The sequence below is a fragment of the Pseudorasbora parva genome, chromosome 2 (genome assembly GCF_024679245.1).
Source record: "Pseudorasbora parva isolate DD20220531a chromosome 2, ASM2467924v1, whole genome shotgun sequence".
NCBI lineage: Eukaryota > Metazoa > Chordata > Actinopteri > Cypriniformes > Gobionidae > Pseudorasbora > Pseudorasbora parva.
Window position 1 is genome coordinate 17,691,292 of NC_090173.1, and position 23,264 is coordinate 17,714,555.

A 23,264-nucleotide genomic window follows, 5' to 3' on the forward strand; every position below is an offset into this window, starting at 1 on the left:
GAACAGATAGTACAGGAGGGAAATCAATACAAAAGGTTGTTTGCCAATTAATTGGTTCTCTCTTGATGAAGGAATTGCTCATGACTCACTGTGTCTGTTGTTTATCACAGCACACAAACACAAACTGACTCATCGGCCAGTGGTGTCAGTGACATCCCGACGCTCTGAGATCTACGGCAGCCCAACTGTTCAAACAGTCAATGCTTGACTGGAGAGGATGACATTTGAGAGTACTGGCCCTGTTGCTACGAGATTTCGACAGAGCAACAGCTGAATAAAATGGAGAGCGTTTTGAACCTCAAGGCACTCGAGACACTGACATCAGAGCCACTGCCGTTGGACACTCGCATTCCTCTAAGCAGGAAATGACCTACTCTCTAGATGGCCATAGCACGTATCTTCACCGTTTGGAGACCAATATTTTAGGTTTCTTTCTACTTAGCAAACAACAGCGAAACCAATTGGAAGCCCAAACAATTATCTGCCACATCAATCTACCCATGCTTTCCAAAAACAAAGGGACTTTTCGCATTTCACATGCATTTTCTGGGCCGAAATGCAGAGGCTGGCTGATCAGCCCTCGATGATTAAATGAAAAATGGCTAATGCTCAAAATCATTCCTCAGTGGAACCAGAAAGTCAGAATTAGACACAAATGCAAATGAAGACAAAGCTGTGAGGCGAGCTGATTCACACGACAATTTAGCCATGAATGCATTTACGTACGTATACACACAACAATTTAGCCGCAAATGGATTCAAGCGCATGTATACACACACGACAGTTTAACCACGAATGGATTTAAGCTTTATGTATGCACAACAATTTAACCATGATTGCATTTGCGCATGTATACACAATTTAGCCGCAAATGGATTTACGTGCGTGTATACATACGAAAATTTAGCCGCAAATGGATTTACGTGCGTGTATACATACGAAAATTTAGCCGCAAATGGATTTACGTGCGTGTGTACATACGAAAATTTTGCCGCAAATGGATTCAACCGCGTGTATACACAAGACAATTTAGCCGCAAATGCATAACACGTGTATACGCACAAAATTTTTGCCGCAAATGGATTCAAGCACGTGTATACGCACGAAAATTTAGCCGCAGATGGATTTATGCGCATGTATACACACAACAATTTAACCATGATTGCATTTGCGCATGTATAACAATTTAGCCGCAAATGGATTCAAGCACGTGTATACACACGAAATTTTTGCCGCAAATGGATTCAAGCGCGTGTATACACACAAAATTTTTGCCGCAAATGGATTCAAGCGCATGTATACACAACACAATTTAGCCACAAATGGATTCGTGCGCATGTATACACAAGACAATTTAGCCGCAAATGCATAACACGTGTATACACAAAAAATTTTTTGCCGCAAATGGATTGAAGCGTGTATACGCACAAAATTTTTGCCGCAAATGGATTCAAGCAAGTATACAGACGAAAATTTAGCCGCAGATGGATTCAAGCGCGTGTATACACACAACAATTTAGCCGCAAATGGATTCGTGCGCATGTATACACAAGACAATTTAGCCGCAAATGGATTAAAGAGCTTGTATACAAACGAAAATGTTGCCGCAAATGGATTCAAACGCATGTATACACACAACAATTTAGCCGCAAATGGATTCAAGTGTGTATACACACAACAATTTAGCCGCAAATGGATTCAAGCGCGTGTATACACACAACAATTTAGCCGCGCAGGTATACACACAACAATTAAGCCGCAAATGGATTTACACACAACACGACAATTTAGCCGCAAATCCATTTGTTACGTACATTTTCCGCCTCACAGCCTTGTTTTCAGTCGCTTCAAATTAAACGAATGAACGAGGTTGTACTAAACCACAAATTCAAACGGCAAAAGTGATTGTCTAAGATGAACGAATGAAGGGAAGGTGACGTTCACGTGAAACTAAAGAAACAGGTCATCTCAGAATACCGCTGCCAATCAACGTTCTGATCTAAGGTCAGCCTTCCCGCTCTATGACTTTACGACACAAATGCCAATAAGTGATACTAGACCAGTCAGAGCCAAGCCGGATCGGTTTCACACAGCGCGTTCAGCAAAGAGCGTGAGGTATTCGAGGCCTCCGGCGTCGCCCTCCTCGTCCAGAGGTAGCAGGAGCTGAGCTTCACTGCGCCGGCTGTGTGGACCTCCAAACATCAGGCCGCTCATTACAAGTCAAACAGTAGTGCTAGTATTTTTAGTTTTCTGCGGGTAAAAAAAAAAAAAGACTTTTTTTTTTTTAAAGCTTGAGTCTGTATTTCTCCAGCACAGTTTTAGTTTAAACACAATAAGCTTTCCTGATTTAACTGTGTACAAGATAAAAGTTGGGAATTTACCAAACAAAAAATAACTTTGCATTTAAAGTCATCATTACTGAAAAATAAAATCAAGCGTATGTGTCATTTGAAACAATTCTGACCGGGATTATTGCAAACCGTTCCCGGTCATTTCCTGGTTTATCTTGAACAAAAAGGTTGTTTGTTTGTTTTTTTAATGATGATTCACAATAAATTCAACTCAGCATCTCAGTCCGAGGCCATATGCACTTGAAAATGTGCGTTTTGAACAAACCGTCGGTAGTCATGAAACGCAACAGAAAACTATGCCTACAGAAACGGCCTCGCGCTGCTTTCTCCCGGGATGCAGAACAGCACGCCCACCATGATATGCCGCTCAGTCTTACTGTCCGTCGGCCGTTTTATTGCCAGTGTGTGTTGCCGACACAGCGCTACAGAGGAGGAGAGAGTCCGAAGATTCACACACGACTCCGTGGCTTCCCTCCGCTGTTGGGAGAGTGAACTTCTTTGGGACTCCTTTTATTACTTCCATAATTTGTTTTCATAGTGGTTCTTCCCAGGTTTCGGCCAGAAATGAAATCGACAATAGATAAAAGAACTAAACCAGATCTCCGAGAGAAGGGAGATTGTTCATCTTTAGAAAACTGAAAGAAAGAGTACCATGTCTTTCCCCCTTGGCCATCCAAAGTCTCAGTGAGTATTCCCACCCCGTAAAACCCCAATTTACACCCTCTCTGCTTCACCACCCCCGCCCCCCTCTGCAGAGTCTCATCTCTGGCCGTGCAGGGCTGAAATGACGGGAGTCTGCTGGCCGCTGGCGGGCTGGGAGACGGGCGGCCACGTGAGCGGCTGGTGCATGTGATGGTGGTGGTGATGGAGCGCGTGGTGGCCGGTGGGAGAGGACGGGGGCAGCCAAACGGGCTGGTGGTTGGGCGGCGAGGAGGCCCAGAAAGAGCCGAAGCCCTGTGCGGAGGAGTGGGGAGGAGGAGGAGAGCAGGCCATAGACACCTGTGCAGAAGCGCCGGCTCCGCTGCCGCCACTGCCGCCGCATTCGGACGTCCGCAGCTTGGAGAACATGGTGATGGCGTCGGGGAAGTTGGGTGGCGTGGCTGGAGTGTTGCGTGGAGTGCACATCTAAACACACACACACACACACAAACAATCATCAGCTCAGTTTGTGTGCTGGGCAATCAGTCTACATGGCAAAAAGGAAGAATACGGTTTAAAAACATGCAGGGTTATTATAACTAATTGTTTTTTATAATTTCAGCTAGTTTCCAAAGGAACATTGCTCATTTTCATTTAGTTTAACTTGATGTACCAAAACTCAACAAAATTAAATGACTAAAACTTTTAAATTAGAATGAAAGTAAAATGAATCATTTAAAATATTGAAACTTTTCATGAAACATTTTAATTTATTGACTCTAGAAATGTCATATGGCGTAACCATCAAATAAAAGCAAATCATTTTCCTTGCACCATACTACCAAGATAAGAACGTTACAGGATTTACACGAACAAATATCATGAATTATAAATTTAAAGATATCACTTAAGTATTTGAACCACATTTTATTTTACAGTCTGAACTAACCTTGACTTGATATCAACAGGACAAATTCTCTGAGATTTTAAGACACTTACTGAACTTCAAATGCAGTCAAGAATTTCTGCAAGGGTCCTTTATAAAATCCTTTCCTGTTTTACGTTTCTTAACTCATGCTGGTCGCACAACATGACTGACTTTGTGGATAAACTAATAAGCAGTTTTGTTCAAATATGATAGATTTTTGTTTGAAAAATAAACTTCTTATAATCTTATTTTCCCTAAATAATTATATAAATAGTAAAATTGGTATAATTTCTAAGAAGTAGTCTCTATATCCGTCCGTCCATCTCACTGGCTGTCTATCCATTCATCCATCTCACCGACTGTCTATAAATCCATCTTTCTGTCTATCCAATCATCTCTCTCTCTTCCCATCCATCCATCCATCCGTCTATCAATCCGTCTATCCATCCATCTATCATCCATCTCACTGGCTGTCTATCCATTCATCCATCTCACCGACTGTCTATAAATCCATCTTTCTGTCTATCCAATCATCTCTCTCTCTTCCCATCCATCCATCCATCCGTCTATCCATCCATCTATCATCCATATCACTGTCTGTCTATCCATTCATCCATCTCACCGACTGTCTATAAATCCATCTTTCTGTCTATCCAATCATCTCTCTCTTCCCATCCATCCATCCATCCATCCATCCATCCATCTATCAATCCGTCTATCCATCCATCTATCATCCATATCACTGTCTGTCTATCCATTCATCCATCTCACCGACTGTCTATAAATCCATCTTTCTGTCTATCCAATCATCTCTCTCTCTTCCCATCCATCCATCCATCCATCCATCCATCTCACTGTCTGTCTATCCATTCATCCATCTCACCGACTGTCTATAAATCCATCTTTCTGTCTATCCAATCATCTCTCTCTTCCCATCCATCCATCCATCCGTCTATCAATCCGTCTATCATCCATATCACTGTCTGTCTATCCATTTATCCATCTCACCAACTGTCTATAAATCCATCTTTCTGTCTATCCCATCATCTCCCTCTTCCCATCCATCCATCCATCCATCCATCCATCAATCCGTCTATCCATCCATCTCACTGTCTGTCTGTCTATCCATTCGTCCATCTCACCAACTGTCTATAAATCCATCTTTCTGTCTATCCAATCATCTCTCTCTTCCCATCCATCCATCCATCCATCCATCCCACTGTCTATCCATCCATTAATCCCTCTGTCTGTCCATCTATCCACCCATCCCTATGCTCTCCATCTATTTTTCCGTCCATCCATCCATCACTCAAAGAAAAGGAGCATTCAAGTGAATGCAAGTATGAATTGCATTTATTTTGAATAAAATGAACAAACAAAAAAAGATTTATAAAAAAAAGTTATACTGTACCTAAGACTTCTATATATGCAAACAACCCCTATGATTGGCTATCCGTAGTATAGTGAAAGACATTTTCCCCAGCGGTCTGTAAAAGGAGGTGTGTGTTGCGTTTTAGTATGTGAACGACGTACTATATGCGGCTATGAGCCGTAAAGGCCTGATGTGAAGTTTGTAATCACATACGTCACAAATAGACGCACATGTCAGATACAGATGAGGCTTAAGGGACTCTTAAACAAAGGTATATGCTCAGTAAGCAGGGTCAGATGTTCAAACTGAACAACACTTTGCTGAGCATCAGTCCCATGATTCCCATAAAGCGTGAGTTTTGTTTGCACTGGTCTCTCTGCTGTCCCTGTGTTATAAAGAAAAGTAGGCCACATATAATCGACAGCAGTTTGAGCTCCTGATAACTGCTTCTTTAATAACCACAGAGAGAGAGAGAGAGAGAGAGAGAGAGAGAGAGAGAGAGAGAGAGAGAGAGAGAGAGAGAGAGAGAGAGAGAGAAGAGAGAGAAGAGAGAGGAGAGAGAGAGAGAGAGAGAGAGAGAGAGAGAGAGAGAGAGGAGAGAGAGAAGAGAGAGAGAGAGAAAGAGAGAGAGAGAGAGAGAGAGAGAGATCAAATGACTGATATAGAGGAAGGGTTTGTCAGCAGAGGAGTTTATGGAGTTTAATTTCAGTAGAGCAGCTATGATGAGGGTCAAAGGGACAAAAACACAGATCGGTCTGTTAAGTAGGTCATCAGTATGGACATAAACACTGAAAAAGGTCAAAACATCTTCACCCTCCTCAGGGTTCACATCAACTCTGCGAGTGGAAAAACACCGTACGGTTTTACTACACACCGATCTTACATTTTGTATTTTGCTTCATATTTTTGTCTCCAGCCATTTTCAAATTCACTCAAGTCACTAGCTAATTAGCATATTAACTGAAAGTTGTCCTGTATCTTTTTACACACTTTCAGATGGTCATTAAAGTTTATCTTGCGCTGTGACTGCTATTAAAGTGGAAGAGAAGATCAGTTAATGGGCGCTCCACTTGAGCTGCGCCAGTATAAGCCAGAGCGATCTCATGCCACAGCACCAAAGTGGTATTTATGTTTTTTAATTTTGTAATAAAATGGACGTAATTTGAAATCTGAGACTTTGTTTCATATCGAGAGAGAGAGAGAGAGACAAACTGTGTACGTTTACAGTCTCCAGTGAGTGGTTTGAACTGCGCAGGCCCGTGGAGGGTGGAGTGTTTTGCTATGAGACTCCCTTTCAAGGACAGTCATAACAGTGTGTGCCAGGCCCAGCGTAAACATGACCTGCAGACAGGATGTCAAAGGACCTGTTTGAGACCAGAGGGACTTTGTATGGGGCTCTGCACTGCCTCAAGAGAGATTCGAAGCCCTGGTGCTGCTGACAACTTACTATAATTTACAAAATATTTGTTGCTGGTAAGTCACAGGAAATGTTGGCTTAAGGAAAAATAAAAAAATCCACTTTACCATTACAGCAAATAGTTTATAGAAAACTGTACTTAATATGCACCATGTAGGATTTTTGCAGTATAATATCCCAAAACCACCAGGCCAGTGTTATATATTTTGTTCAGTTACACTATCCCAAATGTAAATTTGTAAATTGTGAGAAAATTGCCATTTTAACCAAGGAGCTGGGACGTCTGAGGGAGTCGCCTGTCAATTGCATCATATCTGCGTTACCTTCGGTTTCCGGTTTTTGAAGACCATATGTGCCAAGAGTCTGCTCTTAAACTTGACGTCATCAAACTACGCTTTTGTTTTGAATAGGCACCCTCTTAAAAAAAAAGTTACATAATGTAGCTTTAAGATAAAATGAAGTGCAAATTATTTCTTTATTTTTTTATTTTGAACAAAAACGGAAGCGATTCATAAGTACATCTGCAGCCCTCAGGAAATGAGTCCCGTGTGTTTATAAATGTCTTCTTTGTGTGACTGCATCTGTATCATATAGACACACTCACACACACTGAGCAGTAATGGCACAAACACACACAAATGCTTCTGATCCAATCAGAACCTGCTTTTGGCTTTGCTCCGCCCCTTTGTCCATATATGGTCTCCAGCTGCATGATGTAATGGCTGCTCTCAAAATAAAAACAAACACAGCTACACTTCCTGCCTCTGGCTCTCTTAAACACACTCCCTTCACATTCAGCCAGATTAAAAGAGGGAGAGAAACACACACACACACACACATATTCAGGCACGCACATGCCGTGGGTGGAGGCTGACGTTGATCTTTTAAAACGCAGCATGACTGCAAGAATCATATCGTGGCATGTCCACAGGGACTGGTTTTGTGAGAAGAAAAACTGATTGTGTAACCCTCGGCAGACTGAAGAACGGCGGTTGCAAGTCTGCTTTTGTCCGAGAGGAAACGGCTCGGCTCATGTTTCAGCCGTCTGATGAGGTTCAAAAACAGCTGCATCTGCGTGTACAGACACAGAAATCACCTCATCAATCCCCAGACCACATGCCTGATCAAACACTCAACGGCTGGCTGAGATCTGCTCCAATCGCTGAGGGTTGTGTCCAGCTCGTCTTTAAATCAGTGAGAAGACTACATCCAGGGATACGGACACATGAGGGGGAGTCACGGCCGGAAGATTTTCAGGCTGTATTAGATACTCTTTTAAAGTCACCATGAAATCATTAAAAATGGAGTATTGCTGTATTCATTATATATGACTTTATTTAAGGATCATGAGTCCTCGTAATCTTAAATCAAAATATTTTCCCCTCCCTATTGAAGCTCATCTCTTCTCTGATGATGCGTTTACTGGTGTGAGGGCGGGGCAACCTGCCACTCACATGAGATCCACCAATAGCAAACCCAAACCATCCAATCAATTCCCCATGGAGAAAAACAAGCCCCGCCCTACATTTACTCTACTCATATCCAGCAGAGAGGGAAGCGATAGTTTGTCTACTGAGACACTTAATGAAGAGTTTTTTTTATGCCGGTGCTTAAGCTAAATGTGCTTTATCTAAATGCCAAGTCTCACAGTAATCGTTAAAATCTTGATAAGTTTATCAAATACAATGGCTTGCTGTGCAGTTAATTGTACTAACAGACAGTCCAATAAGTCTGGGCTCCACTTTTTCTGGTTGAGTGAAATTCAAATATAAATGTTATTTATTCATTTTGATTAAACTTTACTGCACTCCAGAATGTGATTAGCTGTAGGATGAAACAAGCCGCCAATACCCCCGACTAGTAACCTCTATGCTACCAGTAGCATATACCATTGGCTCCTTAGCCTAAGCTAGCTTGATCACATTGAGCTAGGCGGGAGTGGTTTTAGCAACCAGGCACCTCAGCTTTACCCACATCCCGCCTCTATGCCCATATTCAGATGGGGACTAGACGTGCCGATTTTCAATAATGCGATATATCACGATAATGAATATGCACAATATGGTTATCGTGCGGACTTCAAAATACCGTGAATAATAATTTATTAACAATTACTACATTTTATATTTTTCATAATGCACTTAAGAATACTTTGCCCATCAACCGTATAAAATGCTCAACACCGCTGTATTCTGCGTACCCACGCGCTCAGATGCAAACAAGCCCGAAGGAGACGCGCTGCTGAATGAAGCGCGCGTTCACTGACAGCAGAGGGCGCTGATGAACTGCAGAATGCAGCGGTTACCCCGGAAACCCCGCAAACAAAAGCAACCTCGTCTGTGAAGTTTTTAAAACAGCCATTCGTTTTTTGTAATCACAATGTTGTTCATCACAGCACCAAATACTTAATACTAAGACTTAATAGGTTATTTATTTTCAAACTTAAACATTTTTATATTTTAATCTGGACTACATGCCCTAATGATTATACACTTTCTGATTATTTATTATTGTTCAGTAAAACTTTGAGCTTCATTTGTTAACATGTTAATTCATTATTACCAAACTGACAATGAAAAATAATTATAAAGAATTAATTATTCTAAGTAATGTTATTTTCTTAGTTACTGTTAACATTACTAAAATCAAAAGAATTTATTTAATAGACCTAAGATAAAACTAAGAATGATCAGTTGTATTTCTCAACTAACATTAACAAAAACATAACACTTTTTGTAACAAATGTTAGTTATCTTAGTTAATGCATTAAATAATCAGACCTTATTGTTATGCGGTACCTGTTGTTCTTTAATTCTTTTGCACTTTAATCTGTTTGAAATTTTGACTTTTATATATTTTTGGTGCATTGTATTATTGTATTTAAACATAAACAGAGTTATTTTTGTTATTACAAAGAGTTCTTAAAGCTGTTATACTATGACAACACTTTCTTTGCAAATTCATTGCAAAGATATCGTTTTAATATCGTGATAATAACCGTGATAAAAGCGAGACGAAACGCGCTGAAGGCGCACACAAGGAGAAGAACAGAAATTAATAATAATAATAATAATATGTATTCATAAAAAAATTATAATAAAGACCAATCCTGTAGAAACACACTAAGATTCACAACACAAAACTTCCTCCCTACTACACGCAGAACATCTAGCCTAATGAAGTGTATCTTTAATAATATTTGTGGCCCTCAGGAAGTCCAGACCCTCATTATTCTCTCAGATGCTATGTTGAGAACGGGCCGTCTGATGACAATGACAGGATGTTGAACACAGCACTGCTTTTTTCCCCTTCTCTCCCCATGCTAAACACACTTACCATCTGGTGATGACTGGGGATGTTGGATTCCTGGAAAAACGAGCTCAAAGCCGTCTGTGAAAAAAAGAGAGAGAGAAAGAGATGGGGATGAGACGGAGGAAGCGGTGTTACAACATGAATGGGCAGAGGAACTCTGGTTTGGAAGCGTCGCCCTCTCCTCCCTCCTCCCTGCCTGTGATGGCCACGGGTCAGTCAGTTCAAGCACTCTGTGATCTAAAAGAGGGTTTCTAAACCGTCACACGCAATCTGTGCAGGATTTTAAGAACTGATACACTATATGCGAGCTCAGAGCTCCAGAAAAATGTGAGATTGGAAAACACACAAACACCTTTTTTGCTTAGCAAGACAAGCATCACTATTACTACCTGTAATTGGAAATAAGTTATGTAATCAGATTACTTTTTTAAAGAAACTAGCAAAGTATTGCATCACTGTTAAATGTACAATAAAAATATCTGAGTTCCTTTTTCAAATAAGTAATGCAAGTTAGGCATTATTAATTTCACTTTTGGTATGAAATGGCCTTTACATTTGCCAAAAACAGAACTGGAAGCAACAATCAAGCCCTGCCTAGGTACTTTTCACAAAAAGTAACTAAGTAACACAAATAGTAACTTTTTTATTGTAACGCATTACTTTTAAAAGTAACTTTCCCCAACCTTGATTACACTTGAGTTTTGAAGAAAGTCTAGTGGATGATAAACGGAAAAAAAAGTTAAAGTGAAGGAGAGACCCAGGACATTCGTACCTCTTATGACTTATGACTGATAAAATGTAATTTAAAATCAGTAAATTTCCATCTTTATCAATATTTCCAAATGTATATTTTTATATGGATTTTAAAAAAAGATATTTCTCAAGATAAAAAAGTATTTAACAAATATAATTACTTATTAATTAATTAATAAATTGCAGTAAGTTGCACCATGATTTGCACCAAATCACATTTTACCTGAACTAATCATGAATTAATCATCTGATATTTTATATCGTTATCATACTCTGACATTCTTTCCTATTTAATGTTTTTTTTTCTTCTGCATGTTTCTCACATTTGATTATGCCAAAGGACTAACCAAGGTTTAAAAATGAAAGGGTTCACTCAAAAATTTAAATCCGTCATGTTCATCTTCAGAACACAAACCAAGATCTTTCCCCAAAAATAGTTACTTTACTTAATTTCTTCTCATCTGTGTCATTCTCCTACGTTGTGGACATTGTAAACGCAGTGCAGAGCTTCTGGGTTCTAGGTAAGAACGCGACTTACCATTGGCTGAAGCCAATGCATGCGTGAGATGCTGACGCAAAAGAGCCAGCCAATAGGGTTGGGCGATGTCTACAGTAAAACATCACGATAGACGATGACATGCGTTTGAGCGTTAAGCTCCGTTAATGTGGCTCGCGTATGGGGAAAGAGAGAACGCGCATAAAAGGGAGCTGACCGGGTTCGAATGAAGAGTGTTGGCTTTAGATAAAATACTATAGGATATATTGCTGAAATATCACTATTACAAACGATCATTAGCGCTTGTGGTGTGGATACTCTGCTCACTTCATTAGAAACAGGAAAATGGTGCTTCTGTTATGTTTCGCGGTTCGGATGAAAACATGTTGGGGTCCGGATGCGGACATTTAAATAGCACTGATTTAGTTACTGTAAAACATCCAGTATCCTATAATACGTTTGCACACTAAAATCTTTAGTGTTTAAATTGTGTGGATCATAAATTTATTTTTGTCTGTTTTTTGCATGATTATAACATTAAGGTTGAACCACTTAAGTCACATGGACTATTTTTTTTTACACTATTTATTTGTCTTTCCTTCCTTTCTGGGCCTTGAAAGTTGCAATGATGTTGTTGCCTATGAAGAGGGATTTAATCGAAAATATCTTCACTTGTTTTCCGAAGATGAATGAAGGTCTTACAGGTTTGGAACGACATGAGGGTGAGTAATTAATGACTGATATTTAATTTTTGGGTGAACTAACCCTTGAACCTTCTTACTTAATTATACCAAGAAAGTTGACTTATTCAAAAAGATGAATAAAAGAGAAGTCATTGGATATACAAATCTAGTTTGAATAAATGATTCATTTAGGGTGAAAACAATTATATAATGTCAAGAGTAGGGTCTTCATGTTGATGATAACTTAAATGATATGGCCTTCAAAATACTGCCCAACACGAGTGTCTGGCCTTCTCTCCCTCAACCCCTCGTTTGGTAACACTTCCCTCGCCGAGCGCCCTCTTCTCATCCCCCGCACGGCCCCTTCCCCCTCTCCAGTCTCTCTCCTGTTCTCTCGTTTTGTTTAACAACAGCCACGGCTAGTGCAGGAATGTCTGCGGCTTGACGTGACACACATATCAAGATGAACTCACCAATCCGCCATTGTTTCCGCTGCTACAGAACCACAGAGTTCTTTGTCATCAAATCTTATCCGTCCCTCCCCCAAACGCCATCATGTGTACAAAGATTGTTCTCATTTAAGTGCCGGACTATTGCTCATTTCCTACTGCACACACACGGTTACGGCTATAAACAATGCTCGCTTGTAACAGGGAGCATCTGTATTGTATTAACACTGGCACTGACTGCTAAAATAGGGTTCCTTAAATGTACAAACCTGGCATCCGAACTAGCAACACTGTCGAACACTGAGGTGAACGGCTAAATTAGATACACAGCCCAGCTAGTGATACTGGTGAGCTACCCATCCAAGATAGCATATTTGGCAGACGTGTCTGTAATCTGATTTGCTTGGATTTCTGGGAATTAGAGGTGGTAAAGGTTTTTTATTGGTCTTAAAAAATGGCTGTTACAATGAGCTTCCCAATGGAGAGGCTAATCACTGGATTTCGTATGAATGAATATTTGAAAGACATTCTGATATCAAGCTAATTTGCACATTATCTCTGCTACACCTGATTTCAGAGTTGTATAATAGTGATAAATATCACAATGCGCCAGTTGAATGGTTGGCAGCTCTTGACGAAAATGCAATGCAGACTAGGTTGAAAGGATTCATGTGTTAACCTGAATGCCTCAGCGTGCCTTAAGGCCAATTCACACTGCAATAGATGCTAACCTACGACAATAGACATGTTTGTTGGGCTGTCGGATCAGTGTGTTACCCCCTGTCGCAATCTGTTGCCATCATAGACCGTAAAAAAATAAGGACGACTCGGCATTCTCCATTTCCGCTTGCCAAATTTAAAGCTTTCAGGCGGCCTGCACGGCGCTGACATCTTGGGACCGGAGTTGCGCAGTAGAGCGCAGGAAGTAGAGCAGGAAGTACAGTCGCAATATCAAAAGCCCACCCACACTCTCGCGGCTGCAGAACAATGAATTACGTTGGTGTGAAATAAACGGTTATGGAAATGTAGAAATTAAAGCTAAAGCTCCAATCTGCTCCCAAAAATTCCAAAAAAAAAGTCTGTTACTGCCTCAGTGACAACTTCACTCAGAGAAGACATCGATCTCATCAATCATGATGTCACACCCCCTGTTTTTATAGCATCAAATAACTAACTAAAACTAAACTTATTTTAAAAACGAACACTTGAAATGAAATCATTGTGATGATAACTGCCTTCAGTGACATAAACTAACTTTGGGGAAAAAATATTTGAAGTGTAATTGTATTGTTTAGTTTGCCTCGCGGAGGGGCGGCTACACTGGGACCGGTCACCGGGGGGCGATCGAGGCGCGAAAGCTTCAGTGTCTGAGAGGGAGACTGCAGGCTTGGTTGCTATTGGTCAGTGCCTGATTTCCCCAATTAAACATGTTGAATTTGGATTTTTGTTGAGTCGTGAAATGTCTTAGAAGTGATGTACTGACTGTCTGCGTTGGTCGACATTTGTTGTGCAGTATGAATTGCCCTTAAAGGGATAGTTCACCCAAAAATGATAATTATTATATCCCCTAATAATCCCATAGCATTTAAAACTATATAAAGCAAAATATCTAGCTTCAGACAGGCCACCTTCTGTATTCAACTTACAAAAGTGTAATGCCTTTCGCAGTTCAAAATGCAACACTATGTTCATCGTCATGCGAGTTACACTTTTTCTGTAAGCTGAAAAGCCGGAAGCTAGATATTTTACTATCTAATGTGTTGTGTATATTTTTCATATATTATATATATATACTCTGATTATATTTGTCTCACAAAGAAGAAAGTCATATACACCTAGGATGGCTTGAGGGTGAGTAAAGAATGGGATAGTTTTACCTTTTGAGTGAACTATCCCTTTTAAGGCCGCCAAAAATGCTGTTTGGTTAGGTAGCAAAATTGAGATTAAGTTTAAAGCTACTATAACGCAAACTAATCGAGAAACTGTGCTGATTACAGCTTAAAGGTGCAGTCACATTTACTGTTGTTTGGCTCGAAATCCAGTCATTTCAATAGGAATCCAAGCAATTGGAAATTTGAAATAAGGACGAAAGATTTCCCAGAGTTCAAGTTGTGCACGTTTGTTTGCCACATTGGCTGACAGAAAGTTGCATGATTTGCTTCTGTGTTAGGTTGAGCCGAGCTTCATACAAATCGCTACACTTTTGACAATAGACAACGGGCTTTTTGGAATCTAAATTGAAATCATTATGAATTTGTTACACATCACATGCAAACTGCAAACAAGCGATGTGACAAATCTAGAACAATCTTGTTATAAACAATGTGGAGCAGATAACGCTCTTGTTCAAAACCAGAGAACACGAACAGTGTAAAGGCGCAATCATAAAGAAATATCACAAGCTATAAAGTCCATTTTCAAGTTTTCTGTTGGTCAGTGCTGTGAATTTGTGCGACCATCTTGAACCTGATGCAAAATCTGCGTGTGAAATTCCTTGGCCACAACAATTTGGGTATTTCGATAAATATCACTACAAAATAAGAAACTGTAAATGCCAGCACACCTGACCTTAATGGGACAGTTCACCCAAAAATCATTTACTCACCCTCATGTTGTTCCAAACCGGTATGAGTTTCTTTGTTCTGCTGAACATAAAAGATATCTTGAAGAATGTCGTTAACAAAACAGTGCCTTTTGAGTTTTTTTTTTTTGGTCTCCATTTTATTGGTTAAATTACATTTGTATTAATCAAAGAGCATGTCTAATTAATTAAAAACATAAAAAATAAAAATTTGAAATACAATTTTTAAAAAACTAACTTTTTTGTAAGGTTGCCATGAAGACCTTTGAGCCTTCATGCTTATGATGGAAGTTTTTTAAAGGATGGGCAAATTTCATGAAATTCCGCATTAGACAGTAAATTACATTTTTAGGACTGGATTCTGTCCGCGTTTTCTGCATTGCAGATATCAAAGGGCCCTACAATAATTTATACACATTTTCAATGGGGCCCAACAAATGTTTGGTTACCCATGTTCTTCAAAATATCTTCTTTTGTGTCCAATACAAGTAAAGTCATACAGGTTTGGAGCAACATTAGGGTGAGTAAAATACTTTTTTATTTGTGTGTGTTTGTGTGTGTGTGTGTGTGTGTGTGTGTGTGTGTGTGTGTGTGTGTGTCCTTTAAAGCCTGCAATCAGTGACGGCATCAGAGTAATCACAATTTTGTTGTATTTTCACGTTCCATGTATAATTTTAAGCGGAATAACTGTTTTGTAATTCATGCTAGCAGCGCCAACGCGAAGCTGTTTAGTCGTTGTCTTCCTTTACTGATGCATAAAACAGCAATAAACTAACTTAGGGTTATTCAACCAAAAAGGAAAATTCTGTCAATAATTACTCACCCTAATGTCGTTCGACAGCCGTAAGACCTCCGTTCATCTTCAGAACACAGTTAAAGATATTTTATTTTTAGACTGAGCACTTTCTGTTCCTTCACTGAATGTATAAACACTATACTGTACTTTTCCAGAAAGATAATAAAAACATCATCAAAGTAGTCCATATGTGACGTCAGTGTAGGCTTGGGTACCGAAACCCGGAGCTATACAACCGGCATGTACCGGACCAGATCAGAATGCAGATTTCGGTTCCTCATTTCGGTGCCATCAAACGCGCTTTCGCGGTTTGGCTGGCGCTTAGCCAGAGACAGACACACTCAGCGCTTGTCACATATCACAACTATTCAGTGTTTTCAACCACATTTATTTTAGCTTTCAGACATTTAAATGCACATTAGTAGCGGCAAAAGCACGCTGATGTCTATGCAAGTGGCAATAACAATCCTTTCTGACAGTTATAATTTAATGTGTTTTATTCATATCAGACACACATTATATAAGTTACAATAGTTTACTACTCTATTCTTCTCCGAGTTCACCAGTCACTTACTTTCATGTACTTCGTGAGACGAGGATGAATTTACATGATGTAAATCCGACAGATGCGATTTTTCTGAGGCGCAAACGAACATGGAGGCGCCCACCGCGCATTATAGATCAACTAACATGATCATTATGACAAAACACATTCACATACACATATTTGAACATCAGAATATCAGATAGCTCATGACATAGGTAACAACTTTGTGAATATTTTGAATAAAAAAGAAAACTAAATAAAACGATAAAGCCGAGCTGTCATACAGCACTGTGTCATGTGAGAAGCACGATGCGTTGCCATGGAAACAATAAGGCGATGCGTTCTAAACCAAAATAATGCTGAGCTGAAGCTGGTTTGGACTACAGACTATTTTACTGTTATTAGTGCTGTAATATCACTAGTATTATTGCTGTTATTTAGTGTTAAATTAGTCCTATTGTAGTTGGGTTATGTGGCTTTAGCTTTTACTGTGAATTTAAGTAAATTATGTTTTGTATCCATTTATATATTAAAGTATACTTTAAACTTTTAATAAACTGTTCAATTTAAAGAATGGAAAAAAAAAAATCAATAAAAAGCCATTATTTAATGTCATCCACCATCGTTTTGTGGCTCTTTAAAAAATAAAATAAAATAAAAAATCATATCAGTTCAGGCATCCGTACAATTTTAAAAGTACCCGTTTGGCATCAGAATCATAAAAAACCTAAACGATACCCAACCCTACATCAGTGGGTTAGTTAGAATCTCTTGAAGCATCGAAAATACCTTTTGGTCCAAAAATAACAAAAACCACGACTTTTTTTCTTCCGTGTTTGTTTTCAATCCTCGAATAAAGATTTGAACGGATATGAATCAGTGATTTGATTCATGATTCGGATCGCCAATGTCACATGATTTCAGCAGTTTGACACGCGATCCGAATCATGAATGATAAAAAGTTATTACCTTTCTGGAAAGGGACAGAGCATACCGTACATAAATTCAATGGAGGAACAGAAAAGCTCTCGGACTAAATCTAAAATATCCTAAACTGTGTTCTGAAGATGAACGGAGGTCTTACGGGTGTGGAACGACATTAGGGGGAGTCATTAATGACATCAATTTCATTTTTGGGTGAACTAACCCTTTAAATATGGTTTTTAGCTTGCTTTTGATGTGTATATCCTACATAAAGCAAACATTCTGGTAGCCCAAAAAAGTATTATAATGTAAATTGCAATCACGATTACAATTCGCACAGATATGAACATTTTTGCCGATACAGATATTTCTTTATATTTGTAAGCCAATAACCAATATATTGGCTGATAAATTTAAATCTGGATTTTTTTTATAATTTTTGAGAGCCTGATTACAAAAAACAAAAATATCCTTAAAATCCATGTCCCAAGCAGACATTTATAATGTTCTTATTATAATTTTATGTAGCTTATATGACATTTTGCACTTGTATTTTCCTTTTTTGGAGTGAATCCAATCATATTTTAAGCAAATCAAAACCAGCATGGTGAACAGTGTCCATCTGAAGTGTCTCAGCTGAAGGAAGTAATCCATTATTTATCAGCTTTAATATACCGGGGCGATAACGATATTAAAATTTAAAAATTAACACACATTGGCCAATAGCGATATGATGGCCAATATATCATGCATCCCTAATTACAATACCGAGGGAAACCATTGATAATCATGCTTACTGTCAGTTTCTAGTAGTGTCCTATCTGGTCTCTCTGCAAATGCTGCAGATTTCAGCTGTTACTCTGGTACGAAACATGCCCACGGAGAGCCATGTCACCAACGCACAGCATGCTCATCGTAATAAACCAGGTCAGTTGTGAACAGAAAGGGACAGAGACAAATAGAGAATCTACACACATGCTGCTAGAGCGACTCAAAATGCCGTCATGTGGACACTCGAAAATCTCAGGGATTCGACACTTGGTTTAATGGCTTGGCCCGAATCATACCTTAGATTTCGGTTCCAAACTTTAATACGTTTGCATGGTGAGTAACGCTGCAAATACAGATGTTTACCACTGTCGCTTGGTTATGGCTCATGGGGAGACGGCAACAGCCTCTCCGGTTTATTCAGGTTCATCCTTTGCCCTTTGGTTTTACTAACACAACACCACAGCACTTGCGTCCGCCAATGGTGCAAGAGACGCTGCGAATGTGAGATGCTCACCAAAATGAACTTTGAGGAGACACTGGGCAAGACTTTGCCCTGATATTCCTGAAACTAAAATACTTCTACAGCGTGTAAGCTTTAGCTGTCCCTGGCTGCTCTCCGCTCCTGATGTTATCACGGAACGAGATCAGAAGGTTAAGAGCAGATCTCTCTGACCCCTTCATCTGTCACCGAAGCTATACATCGTAAAAGAGCCATAGCGATCCAAAGGGGACACTTGTCCTAGACATGCACTTGGTACAATCAATCAAACCGCGACTACCCCACACCAGAGAGAGAGAGACCACCTGTTCAAACTACAGCAGCCACAACAGATTGCTCAGAAAGAGACGCGTTTGAGAAACCATCTGGACGCTGCCGATACTTCAGGAGAAATGGGGAACGTCACTGCTGAGAATGTAAACACAAGCATATCTGTTAGTGAAGGTGTGGTTGACTTCCTTTCTTTCACAATCAAAACACAGACCAGTAAAAGTTAACAAACACTAACCACAGTATATGAGGAAACCGTTATGACAACACCATGCCCTGACAAACAAGTTTAGTGTGCCCAACTATACACAGTATGCAAAGATTGTCACCCAAAATGAAAATGACTCCATGATTTACTCACCCTCAAGCCATCCTAGGTGTACATGGCTTTCTTCTTTCAGAAAAATACAATCAGTTATATTAAAAATGTTCTGGCTCTTCCCAGCTTCATAATGGGAGTGAATGGTAGCCCAAAATTTGAAGTGCCTAAAAGTGCATCCATCCATTATAAAAGTGCTCCACACAGCTCCCGGGCTTTCTGCATAAGTTGAATACAGAAGGCGGTCCGTCGGAAGCTAGATATTTTACTTTATAACGTGTTAAATATGGATATTTTTCTTACACAAATCCATTGATTCACTAAAGAAGGCCTTTATTAACCCTCGGAGCCGTGTGGAGAACTTTTATAATGGATGTAAGCACTTTTTTTGCGCAAATTTTGGGCTGCCAGTCTGAAAGAAGAAAGTCAAAAACACCTAGGATGACTTGGGGGTGAAAAAATCATGGGGTAATTTTCATTTTTGGTGAGCTATACCTTTAAGGCCAAGAAACATTAACTATAAAGACAACTACAACGATAACTATAGCTAAGTCTCAAGGTTGTGTTTGTAGGCTGCATGTCACTAAGGATGTCTTATTTAAGAAAAGTAACTAATAAAATTGACTGTTATTCCTCGATGTGTATAAAGCTTGGAAGAGGGACAAGACATTTTTATATCTCAGATTGTATTCGTTTGAAAGAAGAAAGTCATATACACCTATAGGATGACTTGAGGGTGAGTAAATCATGGAGTCAGTTTCATTTTTGGGTGATCTATCCCATTAATAGTCATACTCGTAATCTACTCAGAGAAAGTATGCAATGTTAGATGCAGTAAAACAAAGCACACTGCATGGAAACCTTTCCCACAATGCAGTGCACTCAACTTCTCAGGTCCAGTAGGATGAATGAATCGGCCCTCTTTTCTTTGCCTCCTTATTTGATTCGTCTGCCCAAAAAAAAGAAAAGAAAAAACTAGGCCTATATTATTTTTACATCAAGCAAAATAAACTGGACGCCACGTCCTAAATCAAATTTCCATGCAATAAGGTCATGTGACATCGACATAGTGTGCTAGTGTTTGTATGTTTACCGTTATCAATAAAAGCTGTTTTACATAAAAACAGGCAGCCTTCCAGTCCAAACACAGCTTGTTGTGACTAGAGTAAACTTTACCTTACTTACTAGGGTTGAGCTAAAGGGAACTGACTTGCTCATTGGCTTACAGCACGCATGTCTACTTTATAAACAATACCACATTAACTAGTCAAACCAGTGTGTGTGTGTCCTGTACTCGACCGTTCCGAACAATCAAAACAATGAACCTACTAACAAAACCCACAACAGGAACAAACACACATGTGAGAGGAAGTGAATGATTAAAGTGCGCTTGGGTTCATTTGGCTGAATTTTCTTTCACCAGGGAATGTAAATAAATAAAAAAATCTTCTCTCTCCATCTATGAGTGTGTTGCAACACTGCTGATGAGATCGTCTCTGAGGCATGTCCGTTTGTGGCAAACACTTCTTCCTTACAGGAAACACTCAAAAAAACCACACGGCACTTCAAATGTGAGCTGCCATAAAACGGTAACAATTATTACAAATAATAGATCAAAAATATAACAAATAGACATGAAATGCAACACTTATTTGTATGTACTAGGGGTGTAATGATACAAGTCACAATTTGCTTACAATGCGATACTCCAAGACGTCTGGTAAAAGGGATTTTTGTTTTGGTTTTTTTACAATTGATTAAAGAGGTGATCATTTGAGAAATACATTTTCCCTAGAGGGAAATATAAAATATATATTATCCATTTTACTTTTATGCCAAAAATCATTACGATATTAAGTAAATCTCATGTTCCATGAAGATATTTAGTAAATGTTCCTACTGTAAATACATCAAACATGTATTATTATTAGTAATATGCACTGCTAAGGACTTCATTTGAACAACTTTAAAGGTGATCTTCTGAATATGTTGATTTTTTTGCTCCCTCAGATTTTCACTATATTGTCCCATCCTAACAAACCATACATCAATGGAAAGCTTCATTATTCAGCTTTCAGGTGATGTATAGGCTACATCTCTATTTTTTTTTTTTTAATACGACCCTTATGGCTGGTTCTGTGGTCCAGGGTCACATTTGGCATTATCAGGATGCACATTATATTATTCCCCCATTGCAATACATTATATATAGTGGTTATGTTGTACTGACATATGATATACTTTTTTCCCCTCACAGTCATTTTTCATTTTGGGTAAATACTCAATATATACTGTCACTATCCACGATACATATTGTTGCCTTTTTGTGCTGTGATATATATTGTTATTGTTACACCCCTAGTATGTACCATTTTTGTACTGATCTTCCGTCATGGTTGTTTGGCAGTATTTTGACTGTTTTGCTTATCTTTGAAACAAACATCTCTGGGTGATTTTGTGTTCACGTATGCTCAGTAACTGAATGATGGTTATGTCTAGTGAGTCACATCTGTCTTATCTACCCATCTCTCTATCCATGTGTACAATCAACACCAAGGTCATCATGGGTTTGAATCCAAAAAAATGCATGGACTGATACAATGTGTATGCTGAATTCGTCCTCTAAAAGAATAAATGCAAATATATGCATCAATGTATGACCCCATCTATACATCCATTTATTCATCTCTGTACCTTCCACCCATCCACTTGCATGTTTGAATAAGTCGTCAAACCAGCACATTTCAACACTGCTTCCTCCCCGAGCACCTTTGCCTTCATTTACATAAGTATAAAACACACACATCGTGATGGTTTCCGTCAGGCAGTGTCTTTGGTCTGTATATTACACAGACAGCTAATCTCAGTGGCTTTAGTGTGGATTCAAACACAAAGCTGCTCTGCCTCAGACTGGCTATCAGGCTAACAGCCCTTAGAAAGCCATGAAAACATCACCGTATCGAGCGAGAAACGCTTTACTCATTGTTTACATGCAAACAAACGCGACGTGGCTTTCTGTAATGCGGTGAATGCATCCGGTGCGACGGGCGAACACACATAGAGAAACCAGGCGTTCATACACACTCACATAAGTGATCCGTGGTATAAAAGGCTGTTATAAAACGTTAATCTCGATTATTAATGAGCGGTTACCTCGAACTGCCAGTGCGCCGCCTGCAGAAGCTGCTTCGCCTGATCCGCCGCGCAGCCCGCAGTCAAAACAAACTGGTTAATCATCACTTGATGTCTCAGTTCGTCCATATTCACCGACATCGCCGCTATTCGCTCCTCCGCGACTCCCGTGAACGGATATCACCGTACGATGGGTGTATGTTCGTTGAAAGCGAGCGTCCCTGCCAGGCCCTTCCTTCACGCTCTCTTCTCGCTCTCCTTCCAGTAACAACAAATATTTTCATGTCATCATCATCATCATCACCAACAACAAACCCGAGCGCGGCCTCTGATTGGCCACAAAGCCAAAACAGCGAGTACACACGGGCGTCCCATTGGTCCATCGACAAATTACCAGTCGGCTAAAGTGACGTAATTTAAAGAAACGCGTCGCGCGTGGTTGGACACTGGCGATCGGCATGAGCTCCCTCATTGGTCAGAAAAGCAGGAAGGCAAAACGCAGTTATTGCTCAGATGAATACTTTCTGTTTACATTTTACTGGACACAGTCCATTACACTATAATGTGTCTTTTAAAGTCACTATGAAATCAACATAGGCAATTCTTATTTTAAAGGCACAATATGTAAGATTTGTTTGAATTAAAATATCCAAAAACCACTAGAACAATGTTATATATTTTGTTGACTTGTACACATTATCCCAAATGTTTCCAAGATTTTTTAAATCCAGAAAAATCACCAGTTTGAAACAGAACAAAGGACAAAATTATTTCAAACAAGAGCCAGAGCAAATACTTTACATTGTAGCTGCAATTTTAAATATAATCAATACAGGAACAAACTATCTGTGTAATAATGTAGTTACACTTCCATGTATATTCCGTATCATGACCATAGACTGTAGAGTCAGACCATAGTTTTCAAGAGTAGCAGTTTTGAAGAGTAAAGTCGGGTCGAGCTGGCCGTTGCCATCTTGGCAGCGCCTCATGCCCAGATAACAGAAAATGGGCAAAGAGGCGGGAC

At 39.5% G+C, this 23,264-nt stretch overlaps 1 protein-coding gene across 1 annotated transcript; it reads right to left on the reverse strand.

Moving 5' to 3' along the window:
- Positions 1-1,233: 1,233 nt before the first annotated feature.
- ubald2 (UBA-like domain containing 2) lies at positions 1,234-22,576 on the reverse strand. Its single transcript, XM_067457718.1, has 3 exons — positions 22,262-22,576; positions 10,045-10,098; positions 1,234-3,477 (listed from the first exon to the last, which is right to left on the reverse strand). Exons 1-3 carry the CDS (start codon positions 22,379-22,381, stop codon positions 3,112-3,114), a joined length of 540 nt encoding a protein of 179 aa, XP_067313819.1. The 5' UTR covers positions 22,382-22,576; the 3' UTR covers positions 1,234-3,111.
- Between the last annotated feature and the right edge of the window lie 688 nt (positions 22,577-23,264).